Below are 27,267 nucleotides of genomic sequence, written 5' to 3' on the forward strand. Positions count from 1 at the left end.
CACTACTGCCCGTCTCCCAGGCGCTGGCAGGGAGGAGCCCCTGCCCGCGGCACCGGCGCCCGCCTGCCGCACCGCGCTGCCGTTCTCACCGCAGGGCAGCTCCCGCGCAGGGGCCGCGCTGCGAGGGCCCGGGCTGGCTCGGGCTCAGGGACAGCCGAGCCAGGCGACTCCGTGCGCTCGCACCCCTGCCCGCACAACCGCCCCGGCACCGCTGCTTCCACGGGCCTCTGCCAGTGCTCCACTCCGACCCAGCGCGCTCCAGCACCATCCCCGAGGCACTGCCGCAGGAGATCGGTATCCATGGAAACCACATCCCCAAACGACACCCACCCGCTTCTCCGGCCCCCTAACACAGCCCCCGAAAGGACGGCACAGCTCGGCCACTGCTGCCCCGGGCACCCGACGCCGGGCAGGTGACACAGCTGTTCGGGCACCGACGGCGCTCGTCGCCTCCGCACCAACGCTGGGCATACTGGGAAGCACCTGCCTCATCTGCAGGGGGCCCAGCTGCCGGAACAGCGCCTGTGCCGAGTGGTGCTGGCCCTCCCAGGGCTGGGGGAATGCGATCCGGCACCGCGCACACAAACCTTCGTGTGCTGCTTTTCCTCTTTAAAAAGCTCATGACATTCTACTGGATTCTTCCAGCCAAAATAAGGCAAGCGTGGGCTGCTTTATACTTCTAGAGTACAGTTTTCTAGCAACGCTTAGATCTTAAAAAGGCAGGCAAATTTTCCATTTTTTTAAATGGTGATCTAGCTGAGGCTAGAACATAGAAAAATGTCATATTTCGGCAGAGGAATGAGATCAATCAACAGATCCAATTTTATTCTCACCTGATGGCATCTGGGATCTCCATTTCCTTCTGTTATTTGATTCTAGTTGCAAAATCGATTGCAATAAATGTAAGTAGGAATAGGCTAACTCTTTCATAAATAAATGCAAATGCAGAAAGTGGATACACTACTCAAACATTAAAATAGTTCCCTTTCTAATTTTATTTCCACTGAAAGGTAACTAAAAAGGGTAAGACTTATACAATGAGTTTCCCATTTAATAAAAACCCAGCATCAAATCTGGGTTGGCAGGATATGCTTGCTTTCAGTGAAAACAGTTCTTTACATCACAGATGACCCAAATGCCCAGTTTAAACTGAACAAGCTCAACGGTTTCTACAAAACCAACACACCTTCCTTGCAGATGATCCGTTTGCACGTAAAACTACGCCTCCCCCACCCGCCAACCCCAATGCTTACTTATTTTTAGCAGCTGTGGCTACAGAATTCAACACGAGAAGTGCTCAGTAACACTATTATAAGCACGGCTAACGCAGCCCAAACCTTTGCAGACTACATGTCTGCGAAAGCACAGAGCAGGAGGGTTATATGGGCCCACTTACTAAAGGTCAAGAGAAGTGCTAGAACTGACCTGTCATGTCTGCACAGCTAGAAGATTCAAACTCAAGCGTCATGACAGGAGTTAATGATCACCTCTGTGCAAGCACCCTCGCTTTTCCAGAGCACACGTCCGGGACCGCACGCAGTCTGGGAAAAGGGGGGATGACTCTTACGGTGTAGTATGTGGCTGCTCAGTGCAAAGGAACAACCTACCCAGGGAAGTGGGTGGCAGCACCATGCTAATAAGCACGTGCAGTTAAGTCAATGAGATGACAGCTGGTTTGGAGCTGCAAAGCATCATCCTCCTTCCCAGCACCCTGCCCATCTCTACTTTCTGTACTTCCAATAATTACTCGTGTAAACCTCTAGCTCACAGACTGTGATTTCCTATGCAGAATACAGAGCACACTGATTTCTAGTAATGCTCATCTAATCCACTGTCGACCTCTGTTCACTACACACCTTTTAGTGCAACATACATGAACCTCTCCACAAGCCCAGATATTTCCTCTGTGTTCTGCAGAACGTAATGGACACAGATAGAATTTATGTACACTGTCTTTCTATAATACGTTCTACAGCAGCCAGTTAGTGGGCATATGTCAACAGCCTGTATGTAATGCCTGCACACACCCCTTCAGACACTAATGTTATATACTTTTTTGCATTTATGGCATTGATTAAAGCTAGAGTCATCATCACAATGTCTTGCTGAAGCCCTCTAAACCTCTCTTAACAGCCACTCCAAAACCTTACAACAGGATTTCCACAACTCACCTGGGTGAGGGGGGGCAACAGACAGGGGAAGGGCAGAGAGAAACTCCTTCCCTGGACTAATCCACACAACAAACACGTAACGAGGGATCGCATCTTACCTGGGGGGTTCTGGAGGAGCTTGGGCTGCTGGCAGCTGAAGACACCATGCTTACGTTTGGGTTCATACTTCTCTCTCTCTCGTCCTGATAGATACGATCCCGCTCCGAGTCAGGCAAGTTGAGGAAATTCTGCATTGCCCGTAAGTTTACCAGGAGGGACTGGGAAGCTGTCCTAGGGTCCTCTTCTTTACGCAGGATCTCTGACAACAAGCCCTGGTTTAAAGAATTTAATTTAAAAAAAAAAAAAAAAAAGTCCAGTCATGTGTTGTGGTGTTTTGTTTTTTTTTTTAATTTGTTTAGTGTAACCAGCTGGGTTGCAACACTGAGAACCTACACCAGAATCGCATGGGCTCTCCCAGAGGGGATATTTTGTAGGGAAGTGTTCGTCTTCTGGGGGATGGGGTTTATTTTGGGACTGTCCTATTCTGGCACTGTAATAAGCTTCTGACTATGGAGATGCTGGATAGGAAGGCAGGTGCCTTGGGTAGAAGAAATTGCAGTTACCATCAGGTGCTTGCTGCAAATATTTTAGGAGCTGTTAGATCTCTCTCTCTCTCTCTCCCTCTCCTTACTTGAAGCTGGGAACACTTGGCAATCTTGTTCCTCTTTGACAAATCTGCCAAGGTTGATAAATTTAGTTTCGACATTTAAACAGTGCAGGAGGTTTATGAAGAAGAACGTTTGGCTGGTTTTTGATGTTACAGTCCGTTCGTTTTGGTTTGGACAGTCCTTTCTGAGAGGAGAAAAATGGAGCAAAAACAAAGCCTTAGAATCTAGCTTTAGGGATTTAACCCATTCTTTCATACCTCATTTTAAAATACCACGGGCTTCCCATTACAACCACGAATGAACACCATGTTCATCTAGTTTTTACAAAAGCCGTTATTCCGGGAGGTAAGCAGCACAGCACTTCCAAAAAAAAAAAAAGGGGGGGGTGGGTGGGAGTAGAATTCAAGAGATGAAAATGTCATTAAAAGAGGCTTAAATCTAATGATGGGATTAAGTTTATGCGTAACTCTATGCACTCAACAGTTCCACAGATTATCTAGAAGTTAAAGGCACAGCACACAAAGCTGGATCAGGGCCTACAGAAACACCGGGGCACAGCGTGTGCTCCCCCCGGCGCTCCCACACATCTGACACCTCACAACGGGTATTTCACTCCAAAAAGCAGCAACAGCAATTTCCTGAACTACAGACCTTTAAAGGGACCGATGTGCAAAGAAGCAGAGGGATCGTCACTGCTCATCGAGACTACTTACATCACAAGAGCGACACAACTTTTTTTTTTTTTTTTTTTTAAGAAAAGATCAATTTCAAAAATTCATGGGTTTCGGTTGGAAAAGAGGTACCTGAAAGCTACTGGAGCTGAGTCCAAGACAGCTCTTTCTCCTCCCCATCTTAGTCTGGCTGAATTTATGGTGCAATTTCAAAAATGGAGAGCAGAAATATATGTGAGAGCATGCCAGCAATTACTTTTCATTGACTCCCTATGTAAATCAGAGGCTTACAAGTGGCTCGGTCGCGGCACCAGGCGCTATCCCCCTGCCCGAGATACCAACTCCTGTGCTCGGAGGCGCCGATTCACCACCAGACAGCTTCTGGTGGGGCAGACGCGGCGGTTCTGAGCCCCAGCCTGCACCTCCGCCTCCTGCGAGGCCCTCGCCTCTGCTCCGGGGACACAGCAGCATTTTGCATCGCTGCTCCATCACCTCGCGTCCCGGTGTGGGCACCTGCTGTGGGGCCGGGGAGCAGCTCCTTGCCCCCACGCCACGACCCCGGCAGCCCCTCGCGGGGACACGGCCCGAAGGCAGAACGCCTGGCGGCAAGGAGGGGTTCTCTGCAGCTCCTCCAAGCGCTTCGGCAGCTTAGGAACCACGTTAACAGCAGGACAGGTACCAAGAAAACTGACTCAGAGGGAAAAACCTCATGTCCCCCTGCAACCGAAGATAAACAATGCTGGCAAACAGCAGCGGCAAGATAGCTGAGCGACCGGGTAGGACAATAAAGTATCTTGAGAGCACTAACATCTACAATAATATAATTCTGAGCTACTGAAGTATGCACAAACTAACCAGTAAGCAACATTATAAAAAATGAAGTGATATTAAATAATCTGTTCAGCCTTTTTGTCACCTGCAACAAATTAGGCTTTCAATATGCAAAACATCTTCCTTCCAGAAAAACAAATGATCATGATTTCATTTAAATGTAATTTAATGAGGCATAATGTATTTTTTAAAGTGATATACACCAGGTGTGTGGTGAGGAAAGTGGCCCAGCCAGACAAACCCTACTGTTTCTATTTTTGAGAAAACCCTAAAGACAGTCAGGGACTGTTTTCCTTTCTGCAAATTATGTTTCTGCTGGAGGGGGTGAGGGAGGGAAACCCACCGCATTCGTACATTTGTTATAAAAATCCATTGGCTGAATTAGCTCATTCCGACTTTCTTAAATCTCACATATCAAAAAAAAAAAAAAACATGAAAAATTGGCAGTTTGAGGAGTAACCAACTCTGCAATCCTAAAGGAAGATCTTCAGGGACTAGAAAGTCTTAAACTGACTTTAAATAGCCACACAGATCTTCCACACCGAACGCAGTTCCCAAGACACGTTTTAGGACATGTAGCTTGGTAGTATCTTTGCTTTTCCACTCCCGTGCATCGTTTCTAAAGCAGCTGCTGAAGAGGCAACTGATGAGCAGTTTAATGTTCACACAGGCCGTGCTCACAAGCGAGGTGTGCGCTCACCCCGAGACAAGGACTCTGTGCAGGCACAGTTTGATTTACCCTTGGAACTTGCACCATGTTTAAAATTACACACTGGATCCATCATTGACTTTAAAAAAGTAGTATCAGCGGTGGAGAAAGGAGCACATACCCAATCAAAATAAGAAAGTCATTGGATCTGTTTAAGGTAGGAGTAATTTTGACAGTGTTCTTTCAAACTGTCTGGCGGAAATGTAGTCCTTCGAGCCAGCAAAGTCACCATTGTGGGGGCTTCCACTCCTTCTATGAATCCCCGTTTATGAATTCGTTTCTCTTATTTCTATTAACTACAGGATTTCCAGGCCAAACGACCCAAACCTCATGAGCAAGAAATCTTTTTTCAAGGAGCTTCTAAAAGACGATGCGGTACAACATAGAGCGCACGTTGTCCAGACTGACTCCTGCACCCAAAGGACCGACTGAGCAGCCATCAAGGCCCACCCAAAGGCTGGACCAAAGCCCGCAGGAGGCGAGCGAAGCCTTTCCGCCTTTCTCCGAAAGGGCTTGGGCTCAGGCCTGGAAAAGGCGTAAATGAGATCTCAGCGGGACAGCAGCCTGCACTACCGGTGACCGAACACAGGTCAGTTTTGCAACCAGAGCTTTTCGAAAGAGATCTGGATGGGCGTGAGGAGGTGACACTGCAGCACAGCCCAGACACTGACGTCCTGGGGACAGAGAAGGATGAGGGCCATCAGGCAGCAGGAGATGCGCGAGCACCGGCCAGGACCTCACACGTGTCGGATCCAGTGACTCAGACAGGAGCTGTGCTCCCCCCCACACAGACCCAAGCAATGCGTCTACCAGAGCAGGCACTAAGGTTAAAATGGTTCAGAACAGGCTTTGGACAATCGAAACACTGGCCAAGGCAAAAACTTCAACTCAACTAATGGGCTAAACCTCAGTTTTTATGTCCTGTGCAAGGAGATTATACATATGAAGGACTAAAAAAAGCACACTTTTTTCATACTTTCAGTTTATTTGTGCCTCTCCATACTTCAGCTATTGCCAAAACCAACAGTGAAAATGCTGAAATACTAGAAAAATACTGCTCCTGTAGTACTTAAAACTCCAAGTACTTGAAGGCCAGTACTCTAACTGACAGTCTCAATTGAAAAGCTATTCTGCCTCCCATCAGGTACAGATGCATCTCTGATAAGGATCAGAAAATGTCAGGATTTATTCAAATTCAGCATCTGAATCTTAAAAGATTAGTGATGTAAACCTGTCCCCTCTGAGCATCCCAGTTCAGCACACAAGGCCTATTTCCAGCATGGAAGACAGCACTCACAGAAGCCCCTGGTTAGCTGCTCATTCCTACTGAACTAGACTGAAATCATACCTTCAGCATGCAACAACAAACTTGATTTTGCCAGGCTAAAATGACCATTTGTATTTAAAATTGACTGCTACTGGCAGCCGACAGCTCGAGGCGGGAGATCAGCCTGGGGAGCGGTGCGGCAGAAGCACCAACCTCTCCTAACCCCTCCAGCAAATAAAGCGATGCCACTCTCTGTGCTCTTCTCGCATCAAGGCAGGCTTTTACCATGACACCTCTCTGCCCCTCTGCATTTACTCCGGGTCCCACCTTCAGTGTTGTCTTCCGGGCTGAATAAGATACAGTCAACAGTTCTAAACACACTCCTCTCTGCCTTTAAGTCTACAGCACTTGACAGAACCTCTATAGGAAGCACTTGCAGGCTTCTTAGGACACAAGCTCTTTTCCAAACTCTCACTGCTTTGTTTCCACTCCTTTGCATCTCATCCTAATTCCAGCTAGGATACGAAGCAGTGCTGTAAGTCTCTTAGAAATGCTTATCCTGGCAACATGTCCAGTCCAATTCTGCTGAGCAAAATTGCTTTAGATCATCAGTGAAATTTGTGAGTGGTTAGCCAAACTAAGCACCTTTCATACCCCCATCCTGTCACAGTTTCCATCGGGCAAAACTGTGTTTGCACCCTGTTCCCTGATGCACTCTCTGTCTCACTGAGCAAAACATGCGGTGCCACGTCCATGACAGTTCATACGAACTTCAGAACTCACGGGACTTTGGTTTTCCATTGGTGTAAACGGGAGACCGGCTGTCTCCCAGCACCCTTCAGTGCAGCCGAATGCATCACATCAGTCCTTCATTTAAAAGAAATCTCCTGCTCTCCAGATTCACCGCCTACAGCCAGAGTATGAGCCTCGTTCTTAAACTCATTTAACTAATGCTAAAATACATACATCTCAGGAGAGAGCTGCTTAGGCACGAAGCATTTAGAGGCTGATTTGAATAAAACTTATACATGGTGCAACAATGACAATTTGATTTTTATTATTAAAAATGAAGTGTTTAAATCCTCAAAGAAAATGCCTTTATTGCATTACTTTAATAAACCCTCTTTTTTATTATGGTATCTCTTTTTATGAGGGAAGACAGGATGTGTGCGTGGAGCTGAATGTGGATGCATGGGGAACAGGAGGCAGAGAAAGACCAGCACCTGCAGCCACAAAGTGCCACCATTTGTATGACATGCATGTCAAACCTTGATACTGAAATATGCCGGAAAATGAGCAAGACACGCAGCTCACGAACACTCTCTATATACGTCCATTTGCTTCCAAGGCTCAGGACTCCTTTGCATCAGCTGAGCAGGCAGCAGCCACCTCCTACAAGCACACATTCTGAAAGTCTGACTCACACGCTACTTAAGATCTTTTCATTCAGCCTATTGAATACCATTAAGTTAATTGAAACCGAAATTTTGGGCAGTGCAAAACCCACTGTTGGAACAAATATCCCATGTACCAAAAATCTGCAATTTATTAAATTAAGCACTTCCCTTACAGACTGCCTTCTTTCCTGTGAGTACAACAGAACGCTGCTTGTGCCACATTACACACAAGCATAAAACAAGCAGGCAGCATGAAAGGGCTTCATGCAATAGGAGAGAGTTTTCTATGGGGGGAAAAAAACAACAAAAAAACCCCTCCCCTCCCCCCCAAACCAGAACCCTTGCTAATTGAAAGTCTGAGCACAGTGGGGCAGACACCGTAGCAATGAATGCAGCATGACTGTCTCGCCAGATACCAGGCGTAGAATTAAAGCTGCTTGTCTTCCTCTGACCTATGTTAAAGGAAAAATTATTTGCAAAAGGAATTCTGTCCACTATTTGGTTCACAAGCAAGTAGCAGTGGAAGAGTCAGTCATTCCAACAAATCATATTCATAATCTTAAAGCCTCTTAGAGGACCCTTTTCTGATCCCACTTCAGTTTGGGGGAAATTTTGCCAAAGAAGGCAGCATGAGACACAAATGAGGAGTCACCACCTACCTCCCTCCTTGCCTGCCTCCAAAGCCTTTCTTTGGAGCTTCCTTACCAGCCATGCTGCTGCTCTCAGAGTTGCACCCGAAGCTGGGGCACCCTCCAGCATCAATCCTGCATTTCCCTACGCCTCAACCCACTCCTGCAGTCAAGGTGCAACCACATCCCTCAAACAAGGTGGATCAGTTTATTTTATTTCATCATAAATTTCACTACATCCAAGGTTGGTAGAGTTGAGTTTCCTCCTCCCTGTGCCGTCACCTCTTTAATCCAAAGAGATGCGATTAGGCACCAGCTAACTGGGCAGGAGCAGAGCTGGGTAAAGTGCTGCCTTCCTATCTGCAGGCTGGAACACCAGTGCTCCCATCCAGAGCTACTCAGGGCGGGAGGGAAGGAGCAGCGCCCTTTGGGAAGAGAGTTACAAGCAGCCGGAACATGCCTGGTGTTTTTACCTAGCAATCTTTGTATCTGGCAGCACAACTGTTTCATTCAGAAAGCCTCAGGTTCACGGGTATTTCCAGTTTCTGAGGCTGTTCAGTAAAACAAGCACTGGCCACTCGCCCAAACATTTTACTAGTTTTGGCTATTATGTCAAAACATTGGCAAAAAGAAGATGCTTTAAAAAAAAAGATAAACAGAAACACTCCTTCAGCCTACAGGCTCCGCAGTGCAGCAGGCACTCCCGAGGAGGGAAGCAGTCCACCGAGCCAGTGGCCCAGGCTGCCTGGACTCCAACCGCCCCGCCTGCGACTCCACCAGCCGGCAGCAGAGGCACACTCCGCAAGCAGGCAGAGGACACTCATTTTCCTCAGGCAAAGCAGGGTTCAGATGATCTGCTTTCTGGCTAGGATTTTGCAGAGCACAGATCACTTCTTCACCTGAAGATTTGCTAAAAAACTTTCCAGAGCAGGATGAGGTCAATCTGCTTTGAAACAGTCCTCTTCTGCAACCACCACCACCTGCCCACTGCTCAACACATCACAAGCTGCGATAAGCAAGCTTTGGTTACTACAACCTTTCGGCTGCAACTCAACTGCTGTATTAGGAGGCACTACAGTGCAGGAGGGAGATGGCACAAGGACTCTGCCCTAAGGATGGCCAAAATCCACGTGTGCAGTCTTCTCCTGGAGGAAGTCCACAGCCTTGGCAGCAGCTTTGGCCAGCAGCCCCCTTGTCCTGCCTCACATTTCACAGTGGCTCTGCTGGCCAGCCCGAAGGGTGCTCACGGTTTTAGAGGCTTCCAGCCACCTCCCCTGCATCTATGTTCCAGCTGGTCCACACACAGAAGTCACCCTGATTTAAAGAAGATGCACGCTTCAGAGTGGTAGAACTCCTGCCTGCACTGACAGCCCCTTTGATTTTACTGCACTCTGAGACCAACAAGGGACACAACCCTTCTCACCCTCTGCAGCCTGGATCTTCCAGGCACTTCCTTCACTCTTGCCGCTTCAAAAATTTGGCTGCTTTTACAGGGGCAAACAGGGCAATTCCAAGGGTGAGGTGCATCTGCTCTGCCTCTGACAGTTTTGATCCTCCTGTGGATTATCAGAATAATCAGACTTTTCCTTGTTTTTTTTCCTTAAGATTGAATGGTTTTACACAAACAAGAAGTGCCAAAGTCTTACAGTAGGCAAAGCTTCCACCAATGACTTTTAACAGCAACCTCAGCTTACAGCTTGGCTGCATGTAAACACGCTTTCTTCCTGGACTTGTGCAAAGCGTTTGACACTGTCCTGAATGACATCCTTCTCTCTCAGTTGGAGAGACACGGATTTGATGGATGGACCACTCAGCGGATAAGGAATTGGCTGGATGGTCACACTCCAAGAGTTGTGGTCAACGGCTCGATGTCCAAGTGGAGACCAGTGAGGAGTGGCATTCCTCAGGGGTTGTCAGTATTGGGACCAGCACTGCCTAACATCTTTGTTGGTGACATGGACAGTGGGGATCAAGTGCACCCTCAGCAAGTTTGCCAGTGACACTGAGCTGTGTGGTGTGGTCAACATGCTGGAAGGAAGGGATGCCATCCAGAGGGACCTGGACAGGCTGGAGAGCTGGGCCTGTGCCAACTTCGTGAGGTTCAACCAGGCCAAGTGCAAGGTCCTGCACATGGGTCAAGGCAATCCCAAGCACAAATACAGGCTGGGCGGAGAATGGACTGAGAGCAGCCCTGAGGAGAAGGACTTTGGGGTGATGGTTGACAAGAAGCTCAACATGACACGGCAGTGTGTGCTCACAGCCCAGCAGGCCAACCGCACCCTGGACTGCGTCCCCAGCAGCGTGGGCAGCAGGATGAGGGAGGGGATTCTGACCCTCTGCCCCGCTCTGCTGAGACCCCCCGGGAGTCCTGCATCCAGCTCTGGAGCCCTCAGCACAGGACAGAGCTGGAGCTGTGGGAGTGGGGCCAGAGGAGGCCCCAGCAATGATCCAAAGGCTGGAACCCCTCTGCTGGGAGGAAAGGCTGGGAGAGCTGGGGCTGGTCAGCCTGGGGAAGAGAAGGCTGCAGGGAGACCTGAGAGCAGCTGCCAGTGCCTGGAGGGGCTGCGAGAGAGCTGGAGAGGGGCTGTGACAAGGGCATGGAGTGACAGGACAACGGGTGATGGCTTTAAACTGGAGGAGGGTAGATTGAGATTAGACACAAGAAAGAAATTCTTTACTGTGAGGGGGTGAGGCCCTGGCCCAGGTTGCCCAGAGAAGCTGTGGCTGTCCCCTCCCTGGCAGTGCTCAAAGCCAGGTTGGACAGCCTCAGCTCCACTCCTTGGACTACACAACCTTCTGGAGAAGTCTGAACAGTGACTCCCTGCAGTCCACAAGAGAGGACCACACCTGGAGTTAAAAACTGCAGTGCTGCTGGCATCCACAAGAGAAAGCAAGGCTACACAAAGCCTAAGAGGGTGTCTTTCCAACATACACCGTTCTTATCATTGCTAAGCAGGTTGTAGGCAACACCGGCTTAGACAAACATGGTACTGTGCACAACCATTTTAAATGTTTTGAAGGTTCTGTAGCAATTTGCTGCTCATTGCAAATGCTGTCATTAAAACCACCTTCAATAACTACATTGTCTCTGTGGGTCTAAAAACTCTCTTCTATCTGCCCCGTTTGCTGAACAAATAAGCATTTACATTCCACAGCCGGGCAAATTCAAATTGTGACACTGACTCTCTAAAGTTAAAATAAAAAGAGGTGCAGAGGTTAGCCCAAGGCATTTACTAAAAATCAGTCATACAGATTTTGAGTTTTTTTCATACCCAGTTTCAAATAAATCTTAAAATGCTTACTTTGGAATTTTCTGTTTGAAAGAAACCCTCTTCATGGCTAACACAGCCTGGGCCAGCTCCCAGCCAAACACCCGTGGAGCTCTCCTGTGCCACAGCAGGTACGAAGCTGCCTGGTGTTTGGTCCTGTCTTGGAGTGGGACCTCAGTGGGAGCCCTGTGCCCCAGGAAACATACAGGATTTGTCACAGAGCCTGAAGTGCTTTGTTTTCATGTGTGCAAACAACACGACCGCAGGTATAAGCAAATATCCTTGTCTTAAGCTATGTATTTCCAACTTTAAGAGGAAAATCTGGATGTTTCACAAACCATACAATTGCACCTCTCCTTCTGACCCTCCTCACGTCCCCCTTCCCACACAGACATACATACACGTCAGCCATTTGTTCCGATGGATTTAGCCTAGTTTGGATCAAAGCTTCCTCTACTTCATTTAACAGATTTAGTCAGATGGAAGGTCTGAGGGGAGAAATAATGTTAGTAAGAAGGGAGTTTTCAGCATTGAGTATGTAGGTCACTGGACTTTAAAATAAATTAGAGAATAGTTTATCTATTAAAGAAGCCTCACTGTACATATTTCATGAAGCTATACTTAATTATAAGCTAATGTGCACCACAGAGCTACCACGAAGAAAGATTAAGCAGTGGCCCATGATGCAGTGATTAACACAATTATTAGGTGGCTGGCACACAGCATCCATTATTTGGTACCATCAGAGGAAAGGCCAGACCTCCGGTTTCTAAGGCTGGCGCTTCCTGTGAAACGCAGCAAGCAGCAAACTTCCAGAGAGAAGCGCACGTGTCTGCACCTCCCGAGGGGAGGAACTTGCTCCGGTCTGCGCTCCCAGTGAGTGAGCCCAGTCTGAATGGTTACACACCTGGTGTCCTAAGTCGCAGAGGGCACCTGGAAATGCCATCAGGTGGGACTGGCCCACAGTCACACTGCCAGAAGCCACTGAAGATGAGAAGAAACCACATTTCACCCAAAGACCTGTTTAGGGTCCTAAAACCACTAGATCTATGCCAGAACTCTGCAGGAGGTATCAAAAAAAACCCACCAAAACCATACCTCCACCCCGTACTGCAGCTGATTTAGCCCAGATTTCAGATTATCTGTCAAGTGTGGTGCAATCTCTACTGTGGCTGTGAATAAACACCACGGGCAGATGCACTGCCGTGCTGCTGCTAGGAATAGGCCAGAGTGGTCTGTCTCACACACTTGCCTTTTCCCTGCTTCCTAGAAAGATAATCTGCAATGCCTGGTCAGTGATGTGCAAGGCTGGGAGTCTCCCAGACACACAGAATCCAAACCTTGCCTCCTATTAAATACTGCAGCAGAACCGTTGATTCAGCGCCCAAGTTGTACGACAGCTTTCTCTCTGGGAGATGAGCTTTTGTTTAATGGCAGGCTTGGGCATTACCAACCCAGCTCTCCCCATCTGGCTGAAGCAGAGCTTCCCATCCAGCGACAGTGGCAAAGCCCTCACTGGCGACATTACTGCTGACCTCCCGCGCAAGTTCAGCGTATGTCATTCTGTCAATACCATCTACCTTGATTATACCAGGCTTTATATACAACGGGTTATGATCCCAGAGGGATGAAAAGCTTTTCCAAATTAAAAGCAGCGTTTAAAAAGGAAATACTCATACATTCCTATGTAGTTTTCATTTGATATCCTCAAGGCTAAACCCAGAACTCAAAGCCATGTTGATTGGAAGTGAATGTTTTTTCTGAGTGCAGCCATCTTATGAATTTAATGGAAGAAGGGAAGTAATAAAAATGCGCTCCATACTTTAATTAGTTCCCTCATAACATGGCATTTGTAAAATGGCAGTGCCAAAGAAAATCATTAATCCAGGAGAACAGACAAATGCATTGTATGGGGCGAGGGACAGACCTCCAAGAGATACACACATGTAGCCCTTGTTTGCTCTTGCTGGTAAAGCTTACCTCAAAAGACCAACTCTGACTGAGCAAAAGAGAGTTGTACCAATATTCAATATAAAGCCACTTTCTTTTCTTTAGCCTTGTTACAGAGTATCACAACTGAGAGATCATACTTTGAATGCCTTGAATGGTGTCTGGCAGTGGAATAAATGCGAATTGTTTGTCTTTCTGAACACGCATTAACCGTGGGTACTCCAGGTGCTAGGCTTACGCTGACACTATCACGTGCTCATTTCAACACCGGCATGTCACTGCGTGAGTGAGGAAACCTGTGTCAGACGTATGACAGCAAACATGACCCGCTGCAAACGGCAGACATCACCCCCAGCAGTCAGCCCCTAGGCCTACGTGCAGTTGTCCTACACATTTCCTGGGCAGCAGCCTCTGGCACTAGCTGTGGCATCACCTGCACCACGGGAGGGAACTGAGCAAGCAACACAAGCCCAAAGACACCTCTGACTCTGACAGTCTCATCACCTCTTCCTGGCCATCAAGTGGGAGTAGATGTGGAAGTTTATAACCACGGAAAGGAACTCCGGGAAGAACTCACAAGAGCAGAATTACTGCTAGCGAACAAAGCTCTGGGGTGGCCAAATGCAAATGAAATGCTGTTCCAGGAGAAACAGATATGCTCAATCACGGCAGGGAGAGTGAGCGAAAAACCAGAGGGTGGTTTGACCTGTTTCTGTGACGCACCTCCCGCCTTGATCCGCAACAGCTATGCAGCCCCCCAAGAGTCATAACTTTGCCCCATCAGCGCTCCTTGGTTATAGAACAGAAATCGATACCTGTGTGCGGTTGAATGCTACTCTTGCAAAGACAGCTTGAGACACACTGGCTCTCTTCAGCTCATCTCTGACTTGCTGGTAAATGTCTGGAGAGACTTCCACCGACGAATTTGATGGCTCTGGTTTGACAGCTCTAGGGATGGGTGGATGATTCAAGAACTGCTGGTTGATAGCTTGTGGGTGCTGGTGAGCCAGTAGCCGGCTGACAGCAATCTGCTGGTTTATCAGATGGGCCATTGCTATCTGCTGCCTCACCAGTTGTGGACTGAGCTGCGGAGACAGGAGCCCAGGGTTTATCATTGTCTGCATCGTTGGCACTTGGTTTCGGATTGGAGTACTGTGGTGGATTTGGCCATGAGGAGACTGATCATTAGTTTTTCCCAAGGTTGCCAGCTGGTTGATATTTGGTAAGTGCATGGGACGTTGACCAAGAACACAATAGTCTGAAAGGTTTTCTCTTTCCACTCTTTCCACTGTTAAAAGAGAAAAATTCGTTTGCTGTCATTTGAGTTTGCACTTACAAGAGGACTGTTAGGGTAAGGGTTACTGCAGGTGACTGTACACAACAGCACCCGCTTTAGGTTGCAAATCTGCACTTGCATAAAAGCTTCACAGAAACACAAGCAAAAGCAGCACAACGTAAAAGCAACAACAATAATTCACATTCTTTTGGACTTCTCAGGCGTCACCCACTGCTCAGGAAGCCTCCTTGTCAAATCGGTAGCAGGCATCCTCTCCAGCCTCATTTCCTAAAGAAATGAGCTTGGACATGTCCATTCACACTGTCACTGACTTTTGAATCTGTCACCAAACTGAGTAACATTTAAAAGGAATGAATGTTTCAGAATCACTGGCATCTAGGTGAAGGAAAGAAACCCAAATTAGTATCCACTCACACAAACCCAAGGGAAACCAGACCATACCCTGGTGCTTCTCGTTACAAACTCAGCAACTTTTTTCCGACATAAACTCTACCTTGCCTTGTATGTGGATAAAGTTACCTGGTAACACCAGCTCACCCAGATGCACAGCAGCAGAATCAGGCTGCTTGTGTGCCAACATGCTACAAAACCATGCAATTCGTACACAAGAACACGTTAAAGCAATGGTTCCTACAGACAAAGCCTCACCGCTACGAGTCTGTCCAGAAACCTTACAGCATCTCTGCATGAATGTGCACTTTAAAGCCTCACTCTCTTAAAAAACCGCCTTTGTTTAGCACAACAAAGACCCATGATCTTTAAGTTGCACCCTACTACAAAAAAATCAAACACTACAAACCAAAAGCGTGTACTGTCAGTTTATATACAGATCCATAGTGCCCCTCGTAAATATCGAGCGTCGGCAATGCTGCAGTATCTTTCCATGTAACTGCAAAACTAAATGTGTGTAGTACAAAGCTGAATTTCCTGCAAAAGTAGTATTTGAAATGGGAAATGTAGTTTTAGAAATACATAAATGTAACCATTAGTTAGATAACTTCAAGTAATCAGAAGTCATTTTATAATAGGTTGCAGATTCCATGAGCCTTACTGCACGCAATTGTATAGGCATTTATATATTGATCTGACAGAAAAGCGTTCAGGGACGCACATCATACAACTAGAAAACTACCACCTCACCCTTGTATTGCTCTCAGCAAACAACAAGACAGGATTTATTTCATGGATGCCATAATACTATTATAACTTGTGTAATGATTAACAACTGTACAAGGCTTTGAACTACTTTTTAAAACTTAATCTATACAAAGCTTTGAAGCTTCACACAGCTAATACTCAGGACGACAGTTTACTGATGACTTTCTCTATTTCCTTCTGAACAGAACGACAGCTCTTTTCACCTTCCAGAGTTAATCTCAGAGGGAGAGGGTGGAATTCTCACCGGCGAGGAAGTCATGCCCTGAACGCACACAAACACACACAGTTACTATCTTTAGAGCTGTCATTCTGGAACATTACAAGTACTGAATTTTACATCTAGGTGAAGTAGTATCCAGGATTCTCTCATAAGAAATTTTAACTCACTCTTCCCATTCTTTTAAAGGAAAAACCCACATAAACTTTAATCCGCTATAAAATAATTGCTTTTAAAAAACCTTTTAGAATAAAAATTAAGCATTTCTAAGAAAATTTTTAATTCATTTATTCCACACAAGCCAGTGCTTCAACCCGACTGATTTTCTAAATAAGTGCTTATCTGTGCAGTGTATTCAGCTCTGAGATGCAGTGTGATACACACAATACACACACAGTACCGTCAGCAACCGATCGTTTGGCTGTGTTACTCACAGCCTGCCAGAGACACAACACAGTACTGCAGTTTGCTGAAAACATTGAAAATCCCTACTCAAATGCTGCTGCTCAAGATGTCAGCGGGCCTCCCTGAGAACCAGGTACAGCAGGCTCTATAGGCTAGCCTCTGGCTTTAGGGTCAGACACAAAATCAATGTGAAGTATGAAATACGAGCGGTGTTAATACCAGGACGGACCTGGCGCCGGCACAGAGATGTCACTCGCGGGCAGGGGAGCGGGGAAGTGGGGCTGCTTTATCACTGTGGTACAGACGACCCCGAGCCCGCATCGCCACACAAACTATTGCCGCCTCAGCCTCCCTGCAGTAAGCCTGCACCCCAGTAAGGCCATTAAATACACACAATTGCCAGCAAAACCAAATGTAATTACTCCAAAGGGGCAGTAGCTACTTGGCAATCAGGAATTAATCCAATGTAAATACAATAAAGATGTTGCTCAGTGTATGTGAAATACTTGGAGTGTCCTGCTAGAAGACAACACAGTAAGAACTACTTGTGGTCTTCACTTACACCCCTGGAAATCTAGAGTCCTTCCATCAGGAGTTTCAGAAAAGCTGAAATAAGTTCTGAACTATTTTGCAGTTTAAGAAACACACAGAGAATAAGTCACTGAAACCAACAAATTACTACTCGTTAGAACACAAAAAAACAGTAACCAAGTGTTTTTGAAAACTTGGTGAGAAATAAATATAAATAACATTCACTTTTTGGGCTGAACCACATTTGCCAAGTTTCCACCCACTCCTGACTTTAGTGCCAAGTTATAAACCCCTATAAAAATAAAGTTTAAGATGAAAAGGCTGCCAGGCTGTTAATCTCTGCAGTGCTACTTGGAATTACAATTATACAGAGACATCACCTGACTTGCTTCCATAGGTGTATTTTTCCCTTATTATCAGTTTCCTTTTTCGATCACATTAGACTGTACAGCCATGCACATACTCCCAATAAACAAACCAGATTCTAGTCCCATCAACCACTTCAATAATAAAAGGTTACCATTAACAGTTACGCTCGATGGAAAAAATGCGCATTACTCAACTCCTCAGGACTCTTTCCTTCTCTAACACATTTCCCATATCAGATTCCCTGTTGTTCCTTGGTAATGACGGACTGGCAGGGCTCTGCGGGGCTGGACAGGAGCAAGCCTGCGACAACCCCAAGATGGAGACAAGCCAGCTTGCCAGCAGTGCTCTAAGAAAAAAGGCACACAGGAGCCACAAAGCTGCTGTGACACCAGCGTTCTGCCTCAGATCTTCCTGAGGTAGGGTTTTTCCATTTGCATCCTCCATTTTCCGTGTTCCTACCCCATTACAGTCTCTCCCTTATCCTTCCCTTGTTTGCTATTGCTCCACTCAAACTGGGGAGACACTTACAGCTCTTCGTCCTGTATGAACTGGCTGGTACTTGAATATATTGGAATACAAAGCACCGAAGACAGAGAAGCAGGATCTCAAAGTGGGAAGGAAGGAGCTCCATGGATGTGCCTGCATTCAAGTACTGTGACAAACCTCCTCTGCTAGCGATGCCTGTGCTGGTTAAACAAAAGCTGGTCCAGGAGGCTGTTACCCACCTCCATCTGTGGTGTCACCACAGCAAAAGACATGGCAGCGTTTCCCTCTTCTCCCCGCATCACACTGCCTAGTACACGATTCTATAGCTCTTTGCTTGAAGAGCTCTTTTAAACCAAGTACAATGCCACTGCGCTTCAGAGGAGCCATCCACCCTCCTGAAGCCACACACTACGTAAGCAGATTCAAGGTGTCTGGACAATAGGTACTCTGCCAAGCTCAGCAAGCAGCACTCCAGGATAGCGTCTGCCCTTCTTTTTCCTATACCCCCCTACAACATGTCACTACCTCTACAAGACAGGCAGAAATCAACATAACCTCCAGAATGGGAGCAGCACTTTGTCTTATTTCAGTGTTGCTTTCTCTTCTTACAATGATTACCACGTGTGTCAATGTGTTTCAGCTCCATGCAGAGTTAGAAACTTCCTGGATACAGTACAAAAGCAACCCAGTGCACCGTTCCCCTGTGTGATGCTCTTAACCTCTACCCAAATCTTCCTCGCACAGTCAAGCAGCTGACACAGTCCACAGCACAATAGCTTGGGGTGGTCCACATGCAACTTTCCATCTGAAATAAAACCAGCTCAAAATATTTAAAGTAAGATTTATTTCTCCACCTTCCCTTCCCCTCACCCTTTATTTTCACTGAGTTGTTAATAGGAACATTCTGACAAACAGCCTGTGGGGCATTCAGGGCTTATGAGCGGCACTGAAATGGCCGACAGCACTGGAAACCAAATTCCTACGCACAACAACGGATGTGGCAGGGAGAGCAAGAGCGCAACACGTCCCTCAGCGCTGCAGTGCAGCGGGGACATGGAGGACTCGCCAGCACCCACGGCCCAGCAGGTCCTGAGCTTTTCACTCCCACAAGCACACGGGCACTTTGCCCCGGCATAGGAAGAGGCTGGTAAAGAAACTCTTTGTAGCAAGTTACTAGCCAGCAGAAGTGCCACGCTTCATTTGTGACAGGATGTCACCACCCAGGGCTGTTCTCCAGTTTGCTTCTTTGTTTTACTTATTATTTAAAACCCGGTGATCGCAGAAGCCATTACCAGCAGTGGTCACGGCCAAGCAGGGAGAGCTTTGTGGACTCCAGTGTGCCCTGCACTCAGCTTGAGACAGAACGGTTCCCACAGTATCTCCTGGCTTAGCACCATCCTACCCAGTGGAGCAAGACCTGAACAAGGCAGCGGTGCTCAGGGGACAGAGCACTCTCTGGCACAGTGCCACCCCCGCCTCGGAGAGACAGGGCTGTCCTGCTTATGCTACACAACTACGAACTACAGCACTAGAACTACCGCTTTGCAAAGAACAGAGCCACTCCAGAGCACAGGGGGTGCTTTTAAAGTGGTAATTCTGTATCTTTTACACCACAATTCGGATAATTACTTCTCTCTTCTGATCACAGCCCACTTCACCACTTCAGTGCACAGGGCTGGTTTGAGGAGTCTCGTTTTCATTCAACATCCCACCTTCGTATTTACCCAAAGTCGTTCACCGACTTCCCGCACTGTCTCATTCTGCCTGGGCCATTTGTTCTGCAGTCAGGTCAGGGGAGAAAGCAGGTTGACCAGAGAGGCAGACTTGATAAGAAATTGCAACTTTTAAAACCTCTCCCTTCCTCTGCTCCTCCGGATCGCAAATAACCTCAAAATAGCTATAGAGCACATACAGAAATTGTTTGGCTCCTGGCTGTGGGCAGCAGAGGCCTTTATCCAAGCCTAATGGAAAACAGACAGCAAAGGCCATTGTCTGTTCTTTGTGTTGCCAGTCGTTCAGTTCCCACCAAAGCACAAATCACTCTTTTTGTATTTAGAAGAACCACCATTAAAAGTGGGCCTTTGACCAGCATCAGCTTCAGGTGAACTGAGCAGAGTATACGAACATTGCTGACTGTCTCTGCACAGCTGACCTTCTCCTCCCCTTGTCCTAAAGGTGAGATCCAAGACATCCCTTGGGACACAGAGATGCTAACACGTATTCTGTCAGTTCTCCTTAAACATAGCAAGTCATACTCTTCCAACAGGCTGTCCCTGGACTGCATTGCTTCCAAAGATGCTTGTCAGATGAGAAGAATTTAACCCATGATCTTATTTTTAGATTTTTTTGGGGTTACTGTACAGGTTCAAGAGAGCACAGAGAAGTGTGAGCTCAGCCCTTCATAATCACATCAACGCTGTTTGTGGACAGGACGTGCCAGATCCACGTGGCAGAGAAAAGCATTACTTTGAAGGTGCTTTAGTGACCACCTGGTCTACTGCATGAATATTGGTCGGGTGAAATGGAAAAGGAGAAGCAGGGCAAACACGACTCGGAACTGTCTGACAGAAACACAGAGAGTACTGGTTCAGATAGACCAATGGTTTAATCCAATATAAAAAATAGCTGCCTTCCTGTCAAACCACCATTACAGAAATCTGCCCTGCAATTTAAGTCCTAACCTTTCGTGGGCACCTCAAGAGGGAGGTGCTAACCTCTGAAATACCCAGTCAATCGTGCAATCCCTCCAGAAGAGACGTATGCATCTCTTCTTCACTTGTAACACCAGAGATGGTGAAAGGAATGAGACAGAACACAAATATCATGAAGGCAGACACATGAGCTCCTCACATACTTCGAGTTAACAGAATTCAAATCTGCTCTCAGATTTACATCTTCTATGAAATCCATGTGACCAGAGACAGCCACATTGCAGCTTTCACACTAGGAAAGCTTATGCCTGTACCTGATCTTCAGGTTCTCCTCCCATTGCAATCTAAACTCCATTAATGTTTACGTTCTAAAAATTCCTTTCCTTTTGAGCTAACATGCTGCTGTATGGCAGCGCATACAAAATATTTCTTAATTATGAAGGAAAATTCATTTTGAGATTCTGCAGATTAAAAAAAAAAGTGTTTGCTTTTTAGAAAATAAATATGACCATTCTTTACTAAGAATTCAGAAGTGGCTGGACACAAGTCCCAGCCTCAGCACACAACTGGTCCTCACTGAGGAAAGCACTGTACTGGGAACAGGAGGCATTTTAAAACGAGAAAGCTGAGTGACATTATTTGAGCAGGTTTGGTCAGCTTCTCTCAATTAAAAAAGGTCTATGCCCTTGCATGGCAGGGACAAGAGGCCAGGCAGTTTCTCTACAGAAGGGTTTCAAGCACTTCCTGTGCTGACAGACGCTCCCTAGAGCAGCCACGGCCCAGCTCCAGCCGCATGCACTCACAGGAGACGACGTTCAGCTAACCGGACGTGTCCTTCTGCCACAACACAGGTCCTGCTAAGAGTGAGAGCCACTGCTCTGCAATAGCCAGGAGGCAGGAAAGACATTCTGCAAAGCTGAAACTCATATATGCATTTACTTCAGATAAAGGTTAAGCTTAAGTAAAAAGGAAACCCAAAGGATGTGTTTTAATTCCCTTTACAGAGAACAATAGCCAAGAGGGCCACAACTCATAAAGCCCCTGGAACGCAGTGCAGTGGGTAAACTGTTTCTTAACAATACACACACATAAACCCCCAAAATGGCACTGAAATACAAACGTGAACGTGGGTGGGGAAGACAGCAGTCAAGGGGTCTATAACTCTTGCTGAACCTTCACGACCTTAAACCTAAAGAGAGATGCCACTTCTTCCTCAGACCAACGCACACTGATGAACTACTCTCCTCACAAACGAGCACAGCAGTCCACAGCCTAAGAGGATGTCTCCGAGTCAGAGATGACCTTCAGGTCATGTATGTCACCTAGGTGCTGCAAAGCTTGCCTGCAAATCATGTTATTTTCTTCTCTTTTTCCTTAAGAAATTGAGGGAAGTCCTATTTTTAGTGAAATAAATACACAGTCAGGAGTGCAGAAGTAAGGAAAAGAAAAATTGTAGTCATGTCAAGAGCCACACAGCTGACCTGAATGATCCCAAATGGTTTAGTGCTAGAGCCACGACTAATATCCAAACAGGACACGAAATGATCTCTTCTTAAAAAACTTAACATTTCTTTCTCAATCTGTTAGTTAAAAGGGCAAAAGGTCAAGATCTATATATGCATATATAAACATACATACATAAAAAACCTCTCTATTTACATGAGAGAGACATACACGTGCATGTATCAATGAACAGGATATTTTTAAAAGTCAAAAATACTGCTTGGGAAAGATCTAGTGTGCCTTTTCATGAGGCTTCCATGACACCTGCTTCAGAGAAACAATTAAAAACTATTCCTCAAAGCACATAACAACAATTTTCCTCCGACTCACACTGGCATTATCACCGTGCCACAATGCTAGGTCCCTTCAGCCTGCAAATAAGCAAGCTGGGAGCCCTGCTGAATCCTGTTTCTAACCTCCTACAACCTACAACGGCCTCTAGAACACACTGTAAGAAAAACAGATTGCTCTGTCTGTCCATTACAGGAAGTAAGCAAACATACTCTCAAGAATAAAACAGCACACAAACAACAAATCAGTAATACTGGAGAAGTCAAAGAGCAGCCAAAGTAGATTCTCAATTTAAGGAAGCTAGGAAAGCTTGTTCTTACATTCCCGATCTGTGAAACAGAAACAAGTGAGCCTTCCTCCTTTAAACTGCAAGGCCTCATCATTCCATAAAAACTTTGAGACAGCCACACTCTCAAAACTCACATCCACAGAAAGCTGTATTTTGACAGTCAGTGATGGCAGGAGCAAAGACGAAATGTTCTTAATATACAGACCAAGACGATATGTCTTTTTACTTTTAAGTTCACAACGTATTTATTTCTCCCCTCTGCCTTCCTAACTTCCTCCCACCGAGCTAAGTTGTGTGATCAGAAAAAATTCACACTAGTTAAAGAGTTTCAGTTGTGAAGGAATTTTGATACAGCGATAGTCCTTCTGATAAAAATAGAGTGCATGACACTTGGAAGTGAAATATCTATTGAGAAATAGAGCTAAAAAATATTCAAAATGCTACGAACCCAGAACACTGGGCAACGAGTAGGTAAGCGGTACAAGTTTTATCCCTTGACAGTGATCTGAGTTGCATGGCAAAGTTCTGAAATAACTTCCCTACATACATATATAGTTTATATAGACAGTTACTTCTTTGTGTGTGTATGTATATGTATATAGTTACTTTAAAAGTCTTCATTTTATTTGTGCATCTGTTTGCTAATGAAGAACCAATGCAAGAGTTTTAAACAATTGTTCAAATCCTGAATTTCAACAACGTTGAATACCTTCTCCCAGCTTCAGCAAGTTCAGCATCTAGAGAAACCAGACGAGCGGTTCTCAGATTGCAAGGATCATCCCCCTGGGACTAGGCAGGAGAAAGACAGTTTGAGAACCACTGGACTAAGCCATGGCTGTACAGTTGTCATCAATTAATACATAACCTTTATTCAAAAGGGGGAACTCTGATTCTTGACATTCAAGCAGGTTTAAACACACTTAAACCCCGTCACTTATGCACGGCTGTGTACTAAAACGCCCTGCACCCCTCAAAAAGAAGAAAAATTTAAAAGTAAATAAATGAGTTAAAAAATAAAAGGCTTCACATAGTAATATGAAATTCATTCATGGTGCATATTCTGAACAAAATTACAATACAAACTAGATAGCTTAATTACCATCCCAAATAATTACAGACATCCGTGAGGGGAAGAGAAAGTTCACAGAACTGTAAGGTTTTTGTTTCCCAACTACTGTATCTTTTCCATCAGAACTATGTTAATATAAGCCCTCTTTCAAATGAATACGCGAATCCCCAGGAGACTGGAAAGAGGGGACACGTGGGTATGGACTCGCTGGCCTGCTGGCGCGTGTGCCAGGCCGCCGGCTCTGTCCTCACACCAGCCAGCTCCTGACTCTGCCTCTGCACTAGCTCCTGCGCCACCGAGTAAACTGTGAATGTCTGAAAACCTTCAGGGGCTTGGGCGGGGTGGGAGAAAAACATTCAAGCAGAATTTGATTCTAGCATCGTCTTGACACAAGACAAAATTACCACGCAGAGCTGAACTAACTGAAAACTTTTTTTAAATTACAAGCATAAATAATTTAGCTGTCTTTTTGGTGAGTTCAACAGAACGCACGCTGAGAATGTTTACTTGAGATTTGATACAATTTCATTTGTGTACAGCTTTTACATCTGTTGCTAATGATATCAAATTATTGATTGTTCACTTTCCTATATTTATTTAAACATTAACTACATACTCGGCAACCTGATGCTTTGCCTTTTTTTTTTTTTCCATAGAACGTTTTATTTTTGCCTGGCTTCAGTTGTAATTACTTTGATCTTCTGGAGTGTATAATTATTTTACTGTTTATTTATTTCTATGAGAAAGGAAAAAAGTTTGACCTAGGAGATCTATGTGTGGCAATTTGTAACAGAATCACATAGCTTATGTTTAGGAAATCATGGTTTTGATTAAGAAGCAACCATTTAGTTCCCACTGTTTTATTAAAACAGACATTAACAGATAATAGGAAACACATTTAACACTGTGACTGCACTCAGTCTGCAACATCAATAAAGTTATTTTGAAGCCCCTTCCTATTTTGCGTTTACCACAGTTCATGTGAATTGTTTTTTTGCTTTTACTTTCTAATAGCCAGCTCTAGAGTTACACATGGACTGCAGGTCCCAAAGACTCTAATTCATAGCTTTACCCAATCTATCCAAATTACAACCCAAAAACTGAATTGCTGCATCATCTATCCGCCTTCATGGAAAACCCAAGTCCTTTTTTTTTTTTTTAATTTTTATTAAAGGAATACGTGATGACTGAAGCATGTAACTCAAGTCACTGATTTCTCATACGAACTGAGCTGTCCTGCAGGAATAGCTGGCTACAGAAAAGAAACAAAGCAGCATGAAAACAGAGCTGATGAGAAATTGAAACCACCCAAAGACGTGCAGAAGTCTTCCTGGTTCCAGGGGGCTTTGATTACTGCTCTGCAGTCGAGTCTCCATGCACCACTGTACCTGCCAGAGACTCTTTGTTTTCTCTCCCACTCATATGGTTGACGAACCAACACTACTTGAACTGCTTTACAGCAGTTTGTGTTTACTTCACACATACCTCAACCTTCCTTTTTCTCCTCCTACCAACACCCACACACACTTCCAAACAGCGAGGACTGGCTGTGTCTCTTTGCATAGCACACATACACAGTTATCTGGCAAACTCTTCAGGTTTGGATCCTTGACCTTTCGATTGAGGTCTCATTCTGATTTTACTGCACTTAACAATTTAACTGTGCACTTACTAAGTAAAAAAAAAAAAAAAGTAAGAGCTTAAAGAATTCAATGCTCTAAGAATAGAAGAAAGTGGAAGACAGCAGTGTGCTAGAAACACTCAGAAGCTGTAGTGGCATCTCTACAGTTAAGAACACTACAGTTAAGGGCTTCCAGTGCCTCTGCAACTGGCACCCTTGCCCAGTTTGCAAAAAAGAAGGGGGAGGGAAAAAAAAAAAAAGCCCATCTCTGTTCTCCTAGGACGGCACGTAAAAGCGAACGGTGATGACCCTGAAGCTGTTTGATTCCTTTGGTTTTTAACCAAGAGGGTATGTTAGAGCACTTTGAATAAAGTTATTTTATTAAGAGACACCATTTAGAGAAAAGAAACACTTCTGAGTCACACAATGGCAATTTAGATACAGAAGAAACTATCGAGTTTATCTGGCATGAGGATAACCATGTACTAAAATGTCCAATCAACATTTTTACTTCAAGCCTAAATCATTTTAGTAGGTGAAAATCAACACCCCCATTTCGTCACCTGCATTGTTACCCCACTTCTGCCTGAACAGTCTTGCGTCTGGACACAAATAACTTTACCATAAAACATTTTTTCCCCCCCCAGTGAAAATCTAGTCACCGCACAGCCGAGGCCCGAGCACCTTACAGGTATGCTCTGCACAAGCCAGACGTGCGGAGGAAAACCAGATGCCTCAGAAATTGTTCTGGTATTTCACGCAATTTTGTTTCATGTGTTCCTCCCTCAAGCAGCAGACTCTTTATGGCATTATTATGCAGATTTCTAGTCTAGTCCTACGGAAACTAAACAAGCAACCTTTCATAGCTCATGTATGCCAGCCTTTTAAGAGAAGAAGATGGCAGACTCCTTCTGAAAGATGCTAATCTTCACGCGACTAAAAATACACTGGCTTCTCAAGTAGGACAGGACATTGCCCCATTTCTGCATAATGCCTGTGAATCCTGTTCTGATTTTCCTGGCCACTGAAAGGATCAGACAGAAACAACAAAAATAGCCTATGTCTTCTTTCAGACAATGAATCTTCCCTTCAGTGGTGTAACAGAGAGAAAAACTATGAAAACACCTACCACAGGGCTCACAGACATTTGGGGAGAGAAGAGCCCGCTGGTATTGCGGAAAAGCTTTTGACTATGCCCAAAGTCCTGCTCAAAGCACATGTATGTTTTAAAACAAAATCCTACCAAAACCAATGGTCCAGTACACACGCAAGTCCCTTCCCAAAGGACAGGATGAATCAAAGCACAAAATACACATGATGCATGCTTGTCGCATCGCTTGGTGTACTGCTAGGTGGTGATCAGACATTTCAGCAGTAAGAGTGGGATGAACTTACGTAGAATAATTTTACTGCCTCAGGCCTTCACTGCTAACCAACCAACATAATTTCATTGTAGAAAAAAAACAAACAATGGGCTATTTTCATTTAACTTCAGGAGGTGTAGCACCTTGTTATTTAGCAACATCTTTTAACAACCAGGAATTAAATGCACCACTGGTATCCAGATTCCACATGATAAAACATGACAGGAATGCCACTATACTTAGGGGTACTGAAAACAGAGAGCAAGGGCACATGTAACTTCGACAGTTTTGTAGCTTTCACGAGTAAAATGCAACTAAGATAATTTACATAGCAATTTAACTTTTAAATCCAGAGCTACAAGAGCGTCTTTTTCCAAAACTTTTTAGCTTAATTCAAAACACAGTTGATCTTTCAGCGCAGTTAAACAGAGTATTTTAAGCATGTTTTAAGTGGCCTGTGTTTTCATGCCAGCCT

At 45.5% G+C, this 27,267-nt stretch overlaps 1 protein-coding gene across 5 annotated transcripts in view; it reads right to left on the minus strand.

The window, feature by feature from the left end:
* Positions 1–27,267, minus strand: part of SATB2 (SATB homeobox 2) — a 203,506-nt gene that overhangs the window by 33,824 nt on the left and 142,415 nt on the right. For all 5 annotated transcript variants that reach the window (XM_075430720.1, XM_075430722.1, XM_075430723.1 and 2 more), the window contains 2 exons: positions 14,357–14,829; positions 2,270–2,482 (listed from right to left, as the gene is read on the minus strand). In XM_075430720.1, the coding sequence (XP_075286835.1) occupies positions 2,270–2,482; positions 14,357–14,829 (686 nt within the window). The remainder of the gene's footprint in view (positions 1–2,269; positions 2,483–14,356; positions 14,830–27,267) is intronic.

This window comes from Opisthocomus hoazin, chromosome 9, assembly GCF_030867145.1.
Source record: "Opisthocomus hoazin isolate bOpiHoa1 chromosome 9, bOpiHoa1.hap1, whole genome shotgun sequence".
Taxonomy (NCBI): domain Eukaryota; kingdom Metazoa; phylum Chordata; class Aves; order Opisthocomiformes; family Opisthocomidae; genus Opisthocomus; species Opisthocomus hoazin.